Source organism: Berghia stephanieae, chromosome 9 (assembly GCF_034508935.2).
Source record: "Berghia stephanieae isolate SIO BIC M18660-M18661 chromosome 9, UCSD_Bste_1.3, whole genome shotgun sequence".
Lineage (NCBI taxonomy): Eukaryota > Metazoa > Mollusca > Gastropoda > Nudibranchia > Aeolidiidae > Berghia > Berghia stephanieae.
The window spans coordinates 13,658,778-13,678,126 of record NC_088368.1 but is presented as its reverse complement, the minus strand read 5'-3'; the positions used below and the strand labels follow the sequence as shown (position 1 = coordinate 13,678,126).

The window sequence follows — 19,349 nt, the reverse complement described above, 5'->3', positions numbered from 1 at the left end:
TTTTAACTTTGAGGTTTTTGAAATTTGAAAATAAACAATCAAGAACAAATACAGTTATTTATTTTCAACACAGCATTAACTGCCGATTGATGAACAAATTATGCTTTATCAACATTTTCTCAATTCCAGTCTAGCTCTTAGATTTCTTGGAAGCCAAATGCTATAGAAACTTCAATTAAGAGGTTACAATTATGGTAATTATTGTAGAATTAAATTTAAATTTAATGTTTGGCACATTGTTCACTTTTTAAATTTCAGCACACATCTATTCTGGAATAAATTTTTTATCAAAATAGTTAATAAAAATTGTAAGGGGGTGGAAGTAAAATTGATAAAAAGAAAAATATTTGATTACCTTTTATTTAAATAAGAATGAAGGATGTTAAATATTCAAGAGCTTCTGTCTCCATTTACAAATTGAGTCACTGTATTCATAACTCCATGACTTGAGAGAATGAAAATTTCAAGGGAAAACAAAATAAATTTTGTTTCTAGACATTTTGTCACATTCCATGTTTATTATTTTTTATTTTACAGGATGCCCAGGAATTCCTAAGATGTCTTATGGATCAGCTCCACGAGGAACTCAAGTTACCAGTCGTGGTGTCAGATGATAGCGAAGAGGAGGACGAGGACGAGGGGGATGATGACATTATGTGTGCTGAGAGTAGCGATGACAACGCCAACAATGTCAATAACACAGCAGACACTACAGAGCAGCAGGTGCTGATTTTATTATTACTTATGATTCAGTTTTTTCAGTCTCTGGAGCCCTTGCCTCCCCTTATTTTTATTTTGGGACATTTTGAAATCAGAATCTATGGGACAATAATGACAGTTATTTGTGACATTTTTTCATGAATAAAAACGGTATAAAATCAAAACAGAATAAAGTGTGTTTTAAACCCACACTTGCATTCATAATTCTACTTAACAGAGTAGTCATATTTCAAAACAGTTTGTATAGAACTGATAAAAATGATCTTGTTAGTAATGACAATGATATTGGTAGTGATGATACTTATGAAAATGATAATGAATTTTATGATGATTTATCACAATAATTTTTGTTTTTCACCAAGCATTCGTCACCCGATGTGGCCAACAGACGGCCGTCTTGTGACTCAACCAGTTCCCAAGAGGAAGACTACGAAACTTGTGACTCTGGCCACAGCAGTGAGAGCTGTTCTAACTCTTGCCGGGATATCGCATCTGGAGACGAGAATGGAAATGGGAGTGGTGGAGAGGAAGGTGGAGGTGGTGGGGTCAAAGAGGTCATACAGCAGGAGGTCAAGAGGTCGAGAAAGCTGAGTGCCCTGAGTGTTGGCAGTGGGACAGAAGAGTACTACACTCCAGCTCTTGACATGGTGAGCTCTTGTGATTTTTGTAAAAGGAAACATCACATTTCCATTATTTTACTCTTTTATGGTTGTTTTTTTTCGTTTCACTTAACTTTTGTGTAATGAATGATTTAAGGTGGTTTTCAAAATGTCTTTTTAAAAGTTTGCATTGTTTGTGACTAAGTCATCCATTGATTGTTTAAAAATATTGACATTGCAGTGATTGGTAGCCGGGTCTGTTAGATCTGGTTGAAAGCTCTTTGTGATAGACTTGTGTCGTGTCCAAAGGGTAGCAAGCAATTGCTATTGCTTGACCGTTTCATGCTATAGAAACTGGGATAAACTCGGCTCCATGGGCCTTATGGCTCTGAAAGTCTACTTTTTAAAGATTGTAAATTTAGAATTTTTTGACCATCCAATTTTCTTCCTTTTAACTGGCACTGAAATGACCTAAAAGTATTGCAAGCGCTGCAAAACCCTTTAAAACAAACAAAAATAATCAATTTACTATGTGCTATCCTATCAGGTTGCCAATACCAAAGAAATGAAAGAAACAGCCAACCTGTTGGAGAAAGAGACGGAAAGTCGTAGGGGAAAGGTGTTCATGGAAAGCGGAGACTCCAAAGAGCAAGGTCAAGGTTGTGTTGTTGAGGCTGCTGCTACAAACGCGGCTACAACATCCGCTGCCTCTCCTACTTCAACCACCAGCCCTGTCACCTCGTCATCAGCTCCCAAGGATGGGGGAGAGTGTCAGAATGCAGAGCCTAAGCCAGTTCCTTCATCATCTCCTTCTGCAGTAAAGTCGACAAGAAAACCAAGTATGTTGATGGGTAATTCAATTAACTTGGCTCACATACAGTTACAATAACTCCTGGTTACCAACAAATTTCTTCTTCTTCTTCTTCATCTTCCTCTTCTTCTTCTTCTTCTTTTTCTTCTTCTTCTTCTTCTTCTTCTTCTTCTTCTTCTTCTTCTTCTTCTTACTGATGTATAATTGTGAAGACGATCTTGACAAAATCTGCCAGTGTAATAAGATTATCCACAGATTATCAAGACGTGAAAGTCACGTTTTCAAAATATCAGGCGCTGCCTGATAATTCTTTTTTAGATCAACTCTTTTTATGCACCCATCAGTAACTTTCTGTAGTATGCTGCAATCGGTATTGCCTTTTCTTGAAGATGTATGTAGTGGACCATTTCCGCAGATGTGACTCAAGTGACATTTGACATCTGGTCACAACTCATTTTAAATGCCACCTTTAAATTCAGCGACATCAAAAGTGTAATAGCAAACACATCGACAGATTATCCACAAAGTATATATGCCTAAATTGATTCATCTTTGTTGTCCTTTATAATACTATGGTTGACCGCGCTTTGTGTGGCTAAATATTAATGCATATTTATACCAGTTTTTTTTCTATGTGATTGATTCTTTCTTGATAATTACAAAGCAGTGATTTAAAAATATAAACAACATTCTTTTATTCTTTATGAAAACCGTGATATTCAGCCTGATAACTGTGATATCACCAGACCTACATTTTGTCATTAAACTCACTATAGGCATTACTAAATCAACCTGACACTGAGTGCCTTGGTAAAAAGCAGGTCGCTGGTTTGGTCCATCGATTTTCTCTAAAAATTCAGATTCTTTTTTTTTTTTAATGAGACAGATCTTCTGTTCTTAACTTATGGCAGATCTATGGATTATATTTTGATATTTTATCTTTGTTTTGGTAGGAAAACCTCTCAATACGAGATACGACAGCATCATCTCTCAAACGTTTGATGGCAAGATTCTAAGTTCTGTCCGCTGCCTTAACTGTGAGACGGTAAGTAATGAAAATATAAAGAGTAAGTATAGCTCATAAAGTAAAACAATACAAAAATATTAGTTACTACTTATACTAGTTATTTGTTAACTTGTTATCATGTCTGTTCAACACGTCTGTACAAAAAAATTCCTATGGATGAATAAAGTATTATTATTATTATTATTATTATTATTATTATTATTATTATTATTATTATTATTATTATTATTATTATTATTATTATTATTATTATTATTATTATTATTATTACTACTACTATTAATACAACATTTTGGCCTTTGGTCTCCGTCAGGGTAACAGACAAATACAAACAGATAATTAGAAAAAAAAAACATTTGATAATGAAAAAAAAAAAAGAAAGGAAAAAAAAGGGATTGTGGGGGGTAAAGGGTATAATTTATAACTTTGTCCAACTATATAATGTGTATGAATCGTTTCACTCCTCTCCAGGTGTCAACAACCAAAGAAACATTCCAAGACTTGAGTCTGCCTATCCCCAGCAAGGACCATCTCCACATGCTCCACTCTGGCTACCCTTCGATGACAGGGGGAGGGGTCAGCCCACCGAAAGGAGGAACTTGTGGGGAGGTCAATCAAGGATGGCTGGCTTCTGTATTGTCCTGGATGAAAAGGTGAATTTTGGTGTGGACCAATGGTTTGTGCATGCTTGTCACTAATATAGTCTAGTTCAGATATTGTCAATTTCAGGCTATAGTAAAAGAAATATTTTGGCGATTTAGAATTTTTCTATATAGTTCTAAAACTTCCAATTAAAAAAAAATGTTCTTGTATATGGTAAGCTGGAGATTTTTTGTGCTTTCCATTTAATCCCATTTCCCTTTTCGTCTCTAATAATTTTGTAGTTGGTTTGTGGGTCCAACTGTCACCCTGCAAGATTGTCTTGCTGCTTTCTTCTCCGCTGATGAACTCAAGGGAGACAACATGTACAGCTGTGGCAAATGTAAAAAGTAAGTCCTGATTTAGAACAAGCTAAAGGGAAGAAAGGGGAAAAAAATAACAAATCAAAAAGACAATTGAATGAGTAAATCAAAACAAGATGGTGTCAATAATTATGATTTTGATGGTAATGTCATTTTTGGGAATCATATATATAAACAATAATTAAATAAGAAAGTGATTAAAGAGTTTTATCTCAAATACGCTACCTTTGCACATAAGAAAGTACATAATGTCATAATGTTTTTGTATCATTGCTTTTGGATTTTTTTATTCTTTTATACCAACTTTTAATTCAGAACAAGAGATTCAAACTGACAATGTCACTCCTATTTGTTTTAAACAAACAGGAAAGGAAAAATAACATAGCGAGTGATAAAGGTGAAGTGTAAATATTAGCATTAGTGTAAATCAGTGAAGACAAATGCTGTTGACATTTTGGGTTTCTATCAGAATGAAAATCAAAAATATGGTAACAACAAGAGATGAAGTGAGTAGAAAAGTGCCAGAAGACAATAGAGAATTAAAATTTTTCGCGGCGGTGGTGGGGTTTGAACCTGCGACCTTATTTTTCTTCTCTATTGTCTTCTGGCACTTTTCTACTCACTTCATCTCTTGTTGTTACCAACCTAAGTGCTTGCTCCACTCACTTTTCTGAATTAAAAATTCACCCCATACACTGGAGCATACTCAATGTTTCAATCGTTTCTATGTTATATGTTTGTGTTGAGAATTGGCTATTAAGCTTAACTGCTGGCCAGGTAACTTCGCGATGGTTGTGTGGTGAACCCACAGTCTCCAGAAGTCGGTGAGAGAGAGCTCTAGGAATGACCTGAGTTTGAAATGAATATTTTTGTGTTCGTGGATAACTCATACGGTGGAGTCACGCTCACACCGGCCAGGCGGAGTTGTCGTACCCCACCACTGCCGCGAAAATTCTTTATTCTCTTTTGTCCTCTGGCACTTTTCTACTCACTTCATCTCTTGTTGTTACCAACATAAGTGCCTGCTCCACTCACTTTACTGTGCAAAACTATGGCTTTGCAGTTTTGTCCTTGAGTAAGACACATATTACTCCCCTCTACTCCTGTGAATTGATATCTAGCTGTATGCAATGACAGTTATTGTAAAAGTACTTGCACACAATGGATGGATGTCTAACAGGTGACTTGTATTGTATGAAGTCAATTCGATTCCATAATGTACTAGGAGATTGGGTGAAATTGTGAGATACTCATATTGCAACCCACGTCATGAAGTGTTAGATCTACAATTAAACCTTTGGATTTGATGTGAAGAAAATTAAAATAACAGTGTTTTCTATGGCATGCTCATGGGAATTTATTAATTTTTCTTTTTCTTACCCAGACTACGGAATGGATTGAAATATTCCAAGGTTTTGGAGCTGCCAGAGGTATGTTATTTTGATCTTTTAATAGCAACACTGAATTTCTCTCAAATTACAAGCTTCTATTTTCTAATCTGCTTAAAATTTAAGACATAAGTTTTCAGCAAGAAGTCAGTTTCAGCAATGCAATGCGACTCAAAGCCTGGTTGCATCACTGGTACTGCTGTTTTGTTGAAAATTGTAAGAGCTGGTGTCGGGTAAGAGTAAAAATGACACTCAGCATTAGTGAATATTTAGATGATAATAATATCAATATTTTAACATCATGACATAAAATGATATGGTTTTTATAATATAAAATACAAAAACATTAATAAAACAATCTGTTAACTTTTACATTGACAAAAAGTATAGGGCTATTGTGGTTCACAATTTTTCTCCTTTAGATCTTGTCCATCCACCTGAAGCGTTTCCGACACGAGTTCTATTCCTCCAAGATCAGCACCTACATCTCTTTCCCTCTGGAAGGTCTCAACATGGAGGCATATGCTGACAAGGGTTTGTATTCTTTTTTTTGCTGTGTTCAATTTCAATTTTCTAAATTCACAATTTTGTTTTGCTTAATATTGTATTCAAATCCAATTTGAGCGACATTACATAATAATCTAAAACAATTAGAATGAATGATCTGTGTGAAAATGATCCGTATTCTTACTTACTCTTTCCCTAAAGTATACTTTGAACTGAAATATAACTTGGAAGAAAAATGTACACAGCTTATAACCTTTGTTTCATGTTCACAGATTGTCGTAATGAGGTGACCACTTATGATCTAGTGGCCATCATCTGTCATCATGGAACTGCTGGGGGTGAGTCATCAATGTTTTTCATTTACTTTAGTGGAAATTTCCTTGTTTAAAAAATTGTTGTACTGTACATTGTGCTGCTTTTAATGGTTTATTTTTAATGTAATCTTTTGTCATAGTCAGCTGATATTCTGTGTTTTAAACAAAACCATAATTCATAATGCTTGGAATGGTGAAATATATAATCCATGTGATATTTTTTAAGGTGAAATTAATTAGCTTTAATATGTATAATCAAGAAAAAAGAAAGGTTTGAGTTTATTCATCTTGGTGGGATCCTGTGCTTGTGTCTGGATGAAGATTAGGTGATCTCAAACTAAGTACACTGATAGTGTGCTCTTGGAATCCACATCTGTTCCCTATTTGAACCATACTCCCTTTGTCTTACTTATTCTCATTTGATTTTGACATATATTTTTCAGGTGGTCACTATACAGCTTATTGTCTGAATCACCTCAACCGCCAGTGGTACGAGTTTGATGACCAGTATGTCACAGAGGTGGACGTGAATCAAGTCATCAACTGTGAGGCCTATGTCTTGTTTTATCGGTAAGTCTCCCATATCATTCACTCACCAATTCACCCTATGACTTGTGTGAACACAATGAAGTTATAATTAGCGTTCTCTGGTTTAAAAAGGAACATTCAACATTAAAAAGGAAAAATAAAATTTCAAACAGAATCGGGTTTCACTGCTCTCAAAGGTTTGCCAGACATGATGCGGCTATGCGATATAGTGGTACGACCCTCGCCTTTGGATTAGAAAGTCCAGGGTTTGGGTTCGGCTCGGAACGGCGCTTAGTTGAGCATGTTTAGTGGATATTGCACAGTGTAAAATCTCACTTTTAAAATTTTATTTTATTTTGAAATGGCATATTTGTGAACTATTGTTAATTGTGGTGACAGCTAAAAATTTTGTATTTCTGGTCATTTTAACTTTACCCATATTGGTTTTAAGTTTATTCTTATATACTGTTTTCAGGCAATGGGTCACATTTCATTGAGGGGGAGTACCTAGCAAAAAAATCTAAACACCCTAAATATTGCTTGCTTCTAATTGTATGGAGTTTTTTGGGTTCGAAGTGATTCAAAGTGAGCACATATGCCAACATTTGCACAAATTCCTTTTAAAAAACGAGTCCCCGCTGTGGCCATCTTGGATGCTTTGAGAGTAGTAGGACAGGTCTTGAAGTGTGCATTGACATTCAAGTCCTGTCTTCTGTAACCTTGATATGAGACCTTCCCGCCTTTATTTGCTATGTCTGACCAGAGTAGATTTTTATAAACTAGATTTAAAGGAGGAAAATGGTTAGAATTACAGAGAACGGTGAACAAAAATGAATATAACAGCTTTGAATTAGAACAAATACCCATGCACAGAACGTTTTGGGCTCAAAGACCTTCTTCAGCCTACAATAACAATGAAAACAATACATCACTTCCAATCCGGACAGATGGCAGAGATATGTGGCACGGCTGTCACAAGTAAATTTTACTGTCTTTGTTATTGTTGGCTGAAGAAGGGTTTTGAGCCTGAAATGTACTGTTTGGTATTTTGTTCTTCCTTTAAGCTGTTATATTCATTTTGATTTATTACATTTTACAGTCCTCAGCTCCTGGCAGATTAGTATCACAATTCACAATTACAGAGATTGAGAGTTAAGTTTGAACGAGAATTTACATTTATTCTGGTCAATATTCATATGACTTTCCACAATTTAGGTCTTAAATAAAATTTTCAAAACCTGGTTTACCCCCGGCATAATCTTTTGAGACAATTGTTTACATATGTCCCATAGGTTTATTGGTAAATTTAAATATGTGAAAAGTTTTTCTCTATTCTGGGGAATGAAATTAAAAAATGTTGCTTTGTAGTTATTGGTTGGCAAGTGTACGCTTTGCCCTTGTGCATTGAGTATTTCACTGGTCGCTTCAATTTTACAGCAATAGTAAACCCATTAAAAAGTAACAAAATTCCATCAGTTTTGTTCTGTGTTTTCTCGTTGTATGCCAAGAGGATTTTATTTTGATCCCACCCCAAAATTTAAAAAAAAAAAAATTTTTGTTTCCATTTTCAGAAAAAGCAACAAAAAGATAGAACCAGTTCGTCAAAAGATTTATGATACAGAGACGGATGAAGTAAGTTGTTATGGATTTTGTTTTGCTCTTTAGAAAAAAAAAATAATTTAACAAAAATTGATTTATTTATTCATAGTATTTCTTTATTATTTTAAGAATGTAAAGTGCCAAGAGCCTGTTGAAAACGGGGTAAGGCACGATACAAATCTCATTTATTATTATTATTGTTGTTATTATTATTATTATTATTATTATTATTATTATTATTATTATTATTATTATTATTATTATTATTATTATTATTATTTTATTGTTATTGTTATTGTTATTATTATTATTATTATTATTATTATTATTATTATATTATTATTATTATTATTATTATTATGTTGATGATGATGATAACTGGAATGAGATCAATATTAAATTATAAATGTTATTGCTAATGGTTAATTGATAAAAATTGTATTCTTTTTTTATCATGATGCAGCTGTAATAATGATAATTCATTTTAACTTACAAGAAGCAGAACTTTAAAATGTGTTTTCTCTCATGATTTCTACCTTCCCAATCAGCAAAGGGCCAGCATTCTAAAGTTCTACATCAGCAGACCATGGCTTAGCCGCTTCCAGACATTTGCAGAGCCAGGGCCTATCACCAATATGGACTTCCTGTGTAAGCATGGAGGTAAGGCCAACGCATAGTTATATAAAAATGAGAGTTCTTTTATTCACAACTGAAAAATTACAAAATAAATGAAATAAAATAAAAGTCATAATAATGATGATGATGATATAAATAATAATGATCATAATAATAATAATAATAATAATAATAATAATAATAATAATAATAATAATAATAATAATAATAATAATAATAATAATAAAAATATAATAATAATATAATAATAATAATAATAATAATAATAAATAATAATAATATAATAATAATAATAATAATAATAATAATAATAATATAATAATAATATAATAATAATAATAATAATAATAATAATAATAATAATAATAATAATAATAATAATAATAATAATAATAATATAATAATAATAATAATAATAATAATAATAATAATAATAATAATAATAATGATGATGATGATGATAATAATAATGATTATAGTGATGAGGTTCATAATAATGATAATAATAAACAACTATACCACACCCATCAACAAATTGTAACTATTGTTGTTGGCTTAACATTTTTTTTTTCTAAACACTCTCTTTTGAGGTCACTATTGATTACTTATTCATTCTACCAGGAGTCCCCCCAGCCAAAGTACCACTGCTGGACCATTTGATTGCTGAGATTCCCCAGGATGTTTGGGAGATTCTGTACAACCGGTGAGGATGTTGGAAGCGAATGAGATCTGATGCTGTGATAATTGCTCGTTTTTTGTTTTGTTTTTGTTTTTGTTTTTACACAAACTCAAAATGAAATATATCATTAAGTATTTTTGTAAAACCATGGATGGATTTAGTTTTCACCCGTTTTAATTCTGGGTTCAGTTATGAAAATGTTCCAAAAAATCCAAGAGCCTGGCACCAAAAATAAATTTGCAGGAATAGATTGTCATCATGTCAATCATTTGGGGACAAAGTATTGACTCTGTTAATTTCTTGGTGGCAATCTCTCATTTTTATCATAGAGAAACAACTCAATATTGCTATTTTTTGTTTTTGGTTTCAAATGTTGAAAAACAACTGCTTGCCACATGCTAATTTTGAATTAAACACTGGCTGAAAGGCTTACAAAAATAATAAAGTAGTCTCAAGATGCTTTATATGATTTTATATGTGTAGATAGAGGCTAATTTTAGATTTAACACTGGCTGAAAGGCTTGCAAAAATATCAAAAAATGTCTAGATGCTTTATCTGATTTTATATGTGTAGATAGAGGCTAATTTTAGATTTAACACTGGCTGAAAGGCTTGCAAAAATATCAAAAAATGTCTAGATGCTTTATCTGATTTTATATGTGTAGATAGAGACTAATTTTAAATTAAAAAAAACAAAAAAACAGATTGGCTTTAGGGCTTTTTTTTTAAAGAACAGAAATATTGGATGCCAGTACTGTAAAGTAAGCAATAGGGGTAAATCAAAGAAGGAACATTTATTTTTAGTCAAATGTTTAGCCTCTGTCCTCTGTCTAGTAACCATTGCAGAAACTGAATGGAATACACCTTTTGGCTCTATAGGACAATTTACTCAGTCAGCTTACTTGTTTGGATGTGTTTTTTTCCTTGTTACAGGTTTGGTGGGGGGATGGTGTGTAACCACCTGTTTGCTTGCAAGGTATGCCAGAATGAATTACAGAGAATCAAGCAGCGACAGAAATCAGAGAGGGAGATTTTTATCAAGGTATGCATCTTTTTCCTTATTGTATAAATGTCATGATTTTCTACTTGAGTGTAGTATTTGGGTGAGGTCAAACAAAATCACCACTCTAATGATTTCAGTACGATTTTGTTGTTGTTTTTTTTTTGGGTTTTTTTTTTTTTTTTGGTGTAAGTAGTGTGGACAGGAATGCTAAAGTTTTTATTGGACTTTAAAAAGAATAAACATTCACTAACCTACCTCTTTGTTGTGATAATCATGTAAAAGTTTGAAATATCATTGAAGAAAGTTTTGTCAAATCATGTGATAAAAGTACCTTTTAAGACTGAATTGTTTCAATGGTTCGTCACGTTCTTACTGCTAAATTGTAGTTTTGTTGGTGTATTTTTTATTTTTTTTTTGGACTGCAGAATAAGTAAACCTTTTCACAGTGCAAAGATGAATTTTGGGCAGTAAGTTGAATTTTTCGAACAGAAATATTGGTAGACTTTGTGTTGCTTAAATCGGAAAATAATGATCTTCCTCAGTAAATTAGGGTGACATTCCATACTTGCATAAGGAAAGAAAATCAATTTCACAATCATAATGTTCTGGCTACCCCCGATCAGTATTATTGACTTAAAAAAATAATCATCTTATATGGAGACCGTGGCTGAAAAAAGTTTATGAAGCTTGAAGTATTCCTCCACTGAGTGGATATTTTAAGTAAAAGTATATATACACTACTCGTATTGGGGTTGGCAACATTGACTTGTACTAGAATAGAAGCTTGGTTGACTCAAGTTTGTTTTGAGAAATTTGGCAACAAAAAGTCATATAGGCAACCCTGGCATCATGGATCTTAGCAATGGAAGAAAATGTTTATATGGCCATTGTAAAATCAGTCTAAATCGCAAGAATCTCAATGTCTTGCATCAGACGAATAATAATATTAATGAACTGGCTAATTTTCACAGTAAACAGTATTCTGTTTTATTTTTCTGTAGACGACACACAGATTTACTTTTTCTTTTATTGATATAGATTATCTGCCAAACCTGATACAGTCAAAAATGTCTGCCAATAAAGGAGTTTACATAATCTTTTTTATATGTTAACCCTATGTTGTTGCCATGTGCTGCTTCTGATAATAGCTCCAAAAAAACTGGTCTGGGTTCAATTCCACCCATATCATATGTCAATTTAGGCCTCATTATAAAGCTTATAATGAGAAAGCATCTGCACAGTGAAGAATTATACTATTAGGTCCAATGTTCAGAGTTTATTCCAGTCTCTGTAGGATGATTAAATGGACAGCCATAATTGCTTGTCATCATTTAGTTAAGACACTGGTCTACTGCAAAGTACTTTGCACCACAAGAGCTAACAGACCTTGCTAATTCTTTATTGCTGGTTTGAGAGACGACTCAGAAAAAAAACTTTTGACTTCACCAGTTGGGACCTGCACTGATCTTTTTACTTATGAAAGTGAATACTAAACCACTAGAAGCTGTGGACTGTTAAAAGTGATGTACAAAAAATGAAAATGATAGCTTCAAAAGAGAACAAAATACCAAACACGGAATTTCCACCATCTGTTTGGATGTAATGTGATGTTTTAATATTTTTACTGCTTTTGTTATTGACTGATGAAGGATTTTGAGCCTACAGCATTCCCTGTTTGGTATTTTGTTCCTTTTTGAAGCTGTTATGAATCACCGTTGCTTGTGAGTTGATTTTTCAACTGAGTAATTTGGGATCTCTTGCACGAGGGAAAACTAAAACAGGCTGTGAGAAAAGGTCTTTTTTTTTTCTTATTTTCTAACGTTCATCATGAAAAGACACCAGAGTATTGAGTTAATTTGAAAACATGTGTATCTATTTAGTTGCCATCCATTTGGGTTGAATAATGTAATATATAGGTAGTCTGAGAAAATTAGTGTCTGTGGCACTTTGAGAATCGCAAGAAAAGCTTCTTAAAGACTGATAAAGTGTGCATAAACTTGATACCTTGTCCATCACGCATTTTTCTAACATGAGAAATTATCCGTGATATTATTATTTTGGTGCCAATCTCTCAATTGTTAGATTTTTGGTCGTGATTTAATTCATAGAAACTGATTAATACTTAATTGCTCCTAAACATAATGTTGATGTCTTTTTGTGCCGAATTAGCCAAAACGACCCCTTTATCAGTCTCATAAATACACCTGGCCTGGTAAACCCTCCCCCTTCCCTGCCTACCGTATAAATTGATTCATCTAGTTCCATCTTGTTTTTTCCCCTCTTTGATCTGCTTGTCATGTCAAGTTGAATGAGGAGTTCCAAGATGATGAATACAGCGGGCCTGTGTTTGCCATCAGCATGGCCTGGTTCAGGCAATGGGAAGGATTCGCACGGGAGAGATACGACAGTATGTTGTGTCACCATTCATCCTTTTTTTTTTTTTGCTCTCTCTCTCTCTCTCTCTCTCTCTCTCTCTCTCTCTCTCTCTCTCTCTCTCTCTCTCTCTCTCTCTCTCTCTCTCTCTCTCCTCTCTCTCTCTCTCTCTCTCTCTCTCTCTCTCTCTCTCTCTCTCTCTCTTCTCTCTCTCTCTCTCTCTCTTCTCTCTCTCTCTCTCTCTCTCTCTCTCTCTTCTCTCTCTCTCTCTCTCTCTATCTCTCTCTTTCTCTCTCTCTCTCTCTCTATCTCTATCTATCTCTCTCTCTCTCTCTTTCTTGATTTCTATCTTATTTTTCTCTCTTTGTCTCCCCTTGCTATCGTTAATTTCTTTTCTTGTTTTTTGTTTTGTTTGTATGCACCTCACCTAGTTTTTATTTTATTTTTTAAATGCACATTTATGTTTTTATTTTCTTGTTCTTATACACTCAACATGACATACTTTTACCATTTATAATTTGTTTTGGATTATTAAGTTCATTTCATGTAGTTTTTCCCTATAGATTAACATTAACCAGGCTAACCAATCACTATTTCAATGAACAATTTTGTCGAAAGTATTCACATATCCAAATCAAACACTTCGTTACCATTTCATGTCGGAACAAGATGGAGAACAATTGAGTATTGTCATATAGATAAAAATTATGAAATTGTTATTTTTTTAAAAGTTTAAGGAACAAAACTCACCCTCCTCATTGAAGGCATTTTGTTTCAGTTAAAATCATCAGGATCACCTGATCATAATACAATTTTTGATGAAGCAGAGTAAAGAATGGTATCAGTTGTTTGAAGTGTTTGGTTCTGTTGTATGTCGATTCATTCAAGGATATGAGATTATAATAAGATTCCTGAACACTTGCATTTTGTGAAATTTCAAACAAGTTCCCATTGCCGCTGCACCACTTTGGGAGTACAAATTGGGAACGAGTTAGAATCTTCAAAAGCAGTAGTTCAGGAATACTGTTATGATACTGCCCCCAATAACTCACCTATACTATTTAACAAAGTGATTTATTTTTTAACGCCAATAATTTTTTTAATGTAATTATTTGACCTTTTGAATTATCTGTGTGGTCATGTCACACGTCTTGCGTTATGCGTCAAAATCTATTTTTAGTTAAACTGGATACGTGTCACAAAAATTGTTCTATTGAACTGCTGCGTTTTTTTGCTATTATGCTGCAGTAAAATTGGGTTTTCCTCAAAACCAAAAGGGTATGATATATGTGAATGATGAATGGCGTAATTTGTATAGCCAAGCAGGTCTTGAGCTGTGAAGTAAAATTCTTGCTATCTTGCCCTCTGCTAAACTAATTGATCCACTCCTATCCTCTGACACATTGTGGCATAGGATTTTGGTCTTTGTTTCATACCCAGAGCGTATCGAGTTTCATTCCTCATTGCGCGGGTGGTTGGATGGGAGCATCACCCTTGAATCATATACCTATGATGTTCGCATGGGTGTACGATCCGATAGTGATGTCGTTTCTTCTTCTCTTTACTAGCCTATCCTGCTTCTTTGGTTTGTGATTGTATTTTTGACAGGGGATATTTTTTTTTCTGTAAATCTTCTGCCTGTTTGTCCTTGGTTATTTATAATTTAGCTTATGATATCTTTAGGTTATGATTTTTATTTCCATTTGTACTATTTTTGTTAGATTGCTTGTTTTTTTGTTTCAGCGGTCTCTCATATAACCTCAATTGTGTTGGAAGAGACCTAAAGCAACAAACAAACAAAAAAAATTCCTCATTGCATTGTGTGGCTTTGAAGTCACCTTGCACCAGATCACTTTGCAGCATTGCACTGTAGCTGTTTACTGTGTTTTTCCCTTGTAAAAGACGATAAAGAAAAATTTCCCCTGGGAAATGAATAAAGGAATTTCATTTTTTTATTTTATTTTATTTATTTTTTAATAGACTGGCTGCATTCTTTCTTTCTTTTTTTTACCTAGTCCTCCCATTTTACTTTTTCCTTGGCGCTCATATGACCTAATTTGTGTTGTAAGCTTTTTTAACTACTCTAAAACCTTTTTTAAAAACATCACTATTTCGTCAAGCCTCTTGATATGTAATATATTTATTAAAATTTTTGTTTTTGTTTTTTTTGTTTTTGTTTTTGGAAAATATGAAAAAATATTTACTGTAAAATATAATTCAGTAAGATATAAGGAAAGATGAAGTCACACAATGACTGTTGGTTGGCAAGTTTGACTTTGGTTCATGTTGAAGAGAATAGAAGCTTGTTTCTCATTCATCAATGTATTAATGTCTGTTGTGGCTGAGTTGACTCTCTTGGGCCATATAATGACAAGGTTACATTTTACATTGGAAATGTGGCGCATCGTTGTAGTCATTACAAGTTACAGACTGGGTAAAATGAGGGCATTATATCAAGGCATCAAAAGTACAGTGTCTGGTCTTAGAAAAAAATAATTCAAATAATTTTGAGAATGGACAGTGATTAGACGGTTGGTAATGATCATTAAACTTAGTCCTGGCATTGTTTCCTTACACGCACTATCACCCTTACTCGGGTACTTATCCGAACCAGCGCTCCTTACTTACTTATCCGAACCAGCTCGGGTAAGAATAAGTACCTGGCTATCACCAGGTTAAGCCTTTGTACAGCGCATTGAGCATGGTGGAATCCTAAAATTGCATTATGTAAATAATCCTGTTTATTTATCAGTGCTGTTGCTTTTTGCATTGATCCACAAAAATCTGCATTTTTTTGAGTCCGAAGGAGGGATTTCCTCCGTTTAAAGATAACATTTTCCCCAATTAATGTACTGGTAATGAGAGATATGATGAGTGGTGGAAAAAACAGGTGTGGTTTCTCATTCATCAATGATAGTTTATCATCTCTCTTGCTGTAAAAATGGGGATTAACACAGTCAAACTGGGGCTTAAACTTAAAGGGGAATCATTCAAACATTTTCCCTACTTTTTCACTTTTTTATCACCATTATTTATTGAAACAGGAAGCATAACTATTTTTTTCAATACAGCAGTATTTTAAAGATTTTTGGTTGTTAAATAAAAATATGCACTGAAAAAGGCGACAACATTTTGATTTGATTCAGGCTCAATAATTTTCAAAAGAATATTCACTTTAATGGACAGCCTTGAATGATAAGTGTAACAAGCTGACATTATTTTTTTTTAAAAGCGTCATTGATATTCTAAAATTGAAAGGTCTATATTTGGTTTTTACATATAATTATATGTAAGTAAATATTGATATTATCCTCGTTGTTGTTCACAATAATAATCAATTATTATTATCTACACATCTTTCCACCAGCACCGCCTGAAGCCATAGATAACACCAACATCTCTGTGATACGTAATGGACAGCCTGTCCTGCGACAAAGTTCTGATCATGGACACCTCTCAAAGGACATGTGGCAATTCCTGGTCAAGAACTACGGTGGGGGACCTGAGATTTTGTTTCGGAATTCCACCGGTGCAGTCATGAAGACCAGCAACACAGCTCCTGCTGTGTCAACAGGGACCACAACAACGATGTTGTCATCATCCTCCAATCAACAACAACAACAACAAAACAAACCAACACTTGCCTCCCTCGTCGCCTCTGCATCAACCTCTTCGTCGGGTACCTCAGCTAATTCTCCCTCTTCATCTACAATGTCATCGTCCTTGTCATCATCATTATCCTCGTCTACATCATCGTCATCATCAGCTGTATCATCGTCGTCATCATTTTCAATTGCATCCCCATTACAAAGCCCATCCTCAGCTCTCACCCCAACTCCAACCACCACCACCTCCCTCTCCCCTTCATCCCCCACAACTACTATCACAACCAACTCCTCCTCCTCCTCACCAACCCCACCCTCGGTCAAAGCTGAAGAAAATACAGCAACCGCTATTTCAAACAAACTGGTAGATAAAAATACAGACAAAAACAACACACTTAGCGTCCACTCTGTCTGCAGTAACCAACCTCAACATCAACACAACTCATCGTCTTCACCAAAATCTGGAGTGATGCCAACACCAGTGGAAATCCAACAGCAACAACCAAATTCTAACAGTGTTGAACTGGAAGCAGCAGTGGCTTTAGGCCAGGATGATAAAACTAAATCCAATAGTGCTCAATCTGTCAACCAGCCAGGAGATGTCAACAACATCACAAGACAAAATTCATCACAGCATAACCAGCCATCCTCATCAGAAAACCCTACTGGTGGACTTGTTACAACCAATGAAAAAACTGATGATGCTGAGAAAAAAATAAGTAAGGACAATGACAGTAATGAAAATGTTACTGTAGAGTCCTGCAGCAGTGTGATTTCCACATCGGATGTGATAAATCCAATACCTAGAAACCAAGAAACTGTTTCATCTCCATCTGTTATACTATCTCCCTCTTCTTTGTTAAATGAAAATGATGAATCAAAACTCACCTCGACGACTGATTCTGTTTTAGTGTCAAAAAACCAAGGCGACATCAAACGGCAGAATCGATTTTCTCAGGACAGTGGAATCAGCAGCGAGGCCAGTCCAATCTCAGAGGGTCAGAATTTGGCTTTGGACAACAGTGAGAATACAGTCTCGGAGGACAGGGCCATTGCTGGGAACTATAGCAGCTCCATTGAAACAGATGATACAGTTAAATCATCTTCAGTGACACAGCTTACCAATGGGTTTGAGGATGATGTTGACGGTAAAAACCCAGCTAATGGAGCTGCTATTGCTGCAGCTGCGTCTCTTGTTGAAAGTTGTGGTGTTGCTACTGGTAGCGGTGATGTTGGAGTTGAGGCTAAGAGCAGTAAAGGAAGCAGTGGTGGCAGCAGTAAGGGAAGAAACAGAAGAAAGAAGAACAAAAATATGGAGGTGACTCGTATTTGAGCCTCGAGTCTGTGGGTTTGAGTGCCGTAAAATTCTCGTCATAGCACCTTGTTGGGACATGGATTATTTTTGCTGTATAGAGAGTGGGCAACATAGCAAATAAGTCTAGCATAATTTTGATATGGTTTGCGCTAGTCAGAAGGTTGCAGTGGGCGGAATTCCTATCAGGAAAAGGGAACGTTGGCTGTTTGAGCCAGTGGTTTTTACATTGGTCAACACTCCTTGCCTAAATATAAACCCATATCTTCTATCTTCCTCGATCCTTTGTCCAGTCCTATATGGTATCCTTGTTCTGGGATGAGACCTTCTGGTAATGTGAAGGCCCTGCCTGAAGTCTTGTTGAAAAGGAGATGAGTGGATTTGTCTTTTTCTGAGAGATTATAGTTTTTTTACCCTGTTAATCATTTCTCCATCATATGATTTTTATTTTGTAAACATTTTGAGTATATCCCTTTTAGTCGAGATGCTGTATTGGTATCTGTGTTGGGCTGTAAGGTGGTTTCAGACTAGCTCTTTGTTTCACCTCTCATCTTTGATGGAACTCATCCCCTTGGTCTTAATTTTATATCGGAAACTTCTTAGATTGATCTTAAAATTATTGACGATTCTATCATATAATATTTTTTACAAGGGCTGAACTGACATGAAATTGTTCCTAGCATCATAAAACCCCTAATAATAACCAAAACAAACATCTTTGAAAAGTTGAGTTGCAGTCGGGCTATAGCTAGGTTTTACTATCGATAAGATATGAGGCAGAGAATCTGCAGAGTTTTGAACAGGTATGCTTCGTTTCATGACAAGGATATTCAGCCAGTTTTTCTCTGTGCTGTGTTTTCAATGTTTCTTTTTGGGAAGGGTCTTTGCAGGGTCCAGTTTTGATTGTTCCCCTTCTTTCTATTTTTAATTTTTTTTTTTGAGTGCTCATAAGTTTTTCTCAACTCCACATCTTTATTTTCAATTATCGCACCACGCCTTTTTTTTACTGGCACTGAAAAGAGCTGAAGCTGATGTAAGCGTCGTAAAACCCACAAATACAATGGGGTGTTAAGGAAATATCTATTTCCTGATAATCTGGTGGCCATATTATTATTATTATTATTATTATTATTATTATTATTATTATTATTATTATTATTATTATTATTATTATTATTATTATTATTATTATTATTATCATTAACATTATCATTCTTATTTTTATCACCATCATCATCATCATTATTATTATTATTATTATTATTATTATTATTATTATTATTATT

The 19,349-nt window shown here is 34.4% G+C and overlaps 1 protein-coding gene across 3 annotated transcripts in view; it reads left to right on the top strand.

The window, feature by feature from the left end:
• Positions 1-19,127, top strand: part of LOC144979726 (ubiquitin carboxyl-terminal hydrolase 20-like) — a 28,937-nt gene extending 9,810 nt beyond the window's left edge. For all 3 annotated transcript variants that reach the window (XM_078926681.1, XM_078926679.1, XM_078926680.1), the window contains exons 6-21: positions 538-723; positions 1,083-1,367; positions 1,867-2,158; positions 3,084-3,175; positions 3,629-3,810; positions 4,042-4,146; positions 5,504-5,549; positions 5,930-6,041; positions 6,287-6,352; positions 6,772-6,898; positions 8,428-8,488; positions 9,004-9,115; positions 9,713-9,794; positions 10,704-10,812; positions 13,078-13,180; positions 16,514-19,127. In XM_078926681.1, coding sequence (XP_078782807.1) covers positions 538-723; positions 1,083-1,367; positions 1,867-2,158; positions 3,084-3,175; positions 3,629-3,810; positions 4,042-4,146; positions 5,504-5,549; positions 5,930-6,041; positions 6,287-6,352; positions 6,772-6,898; positions 8,428-8,488; positions 9,004-9,115; positions 9,713-9,794; positions 10,704-10,812; positions 13,078-13,180; positions 16,514-18,084 — 3,531 coding nt within the window. In that variant the 3' untranslated portion in view covers positions 18,085-19,127. The remainder of the gene's footprint in view (positions 1-537; positions 724-1,082; positions 1,368-1,866; positions 2,159-3,083; positions 3,176-3,628; positions 3,811-4,041; positions 4,147-5,503; positions 5,550-5,929; positions 6,042-6,286; positions 6,353-6,771; positions 6,899-8,427; positions 8,489-9,003; positions 9,116-9,712; positions 9,795-10,703; positions 10,813-13,077; positions 13,181-16,513) is intronic.
• Positions 19,128-19,349: the final 222 nt, after the last annotated feature.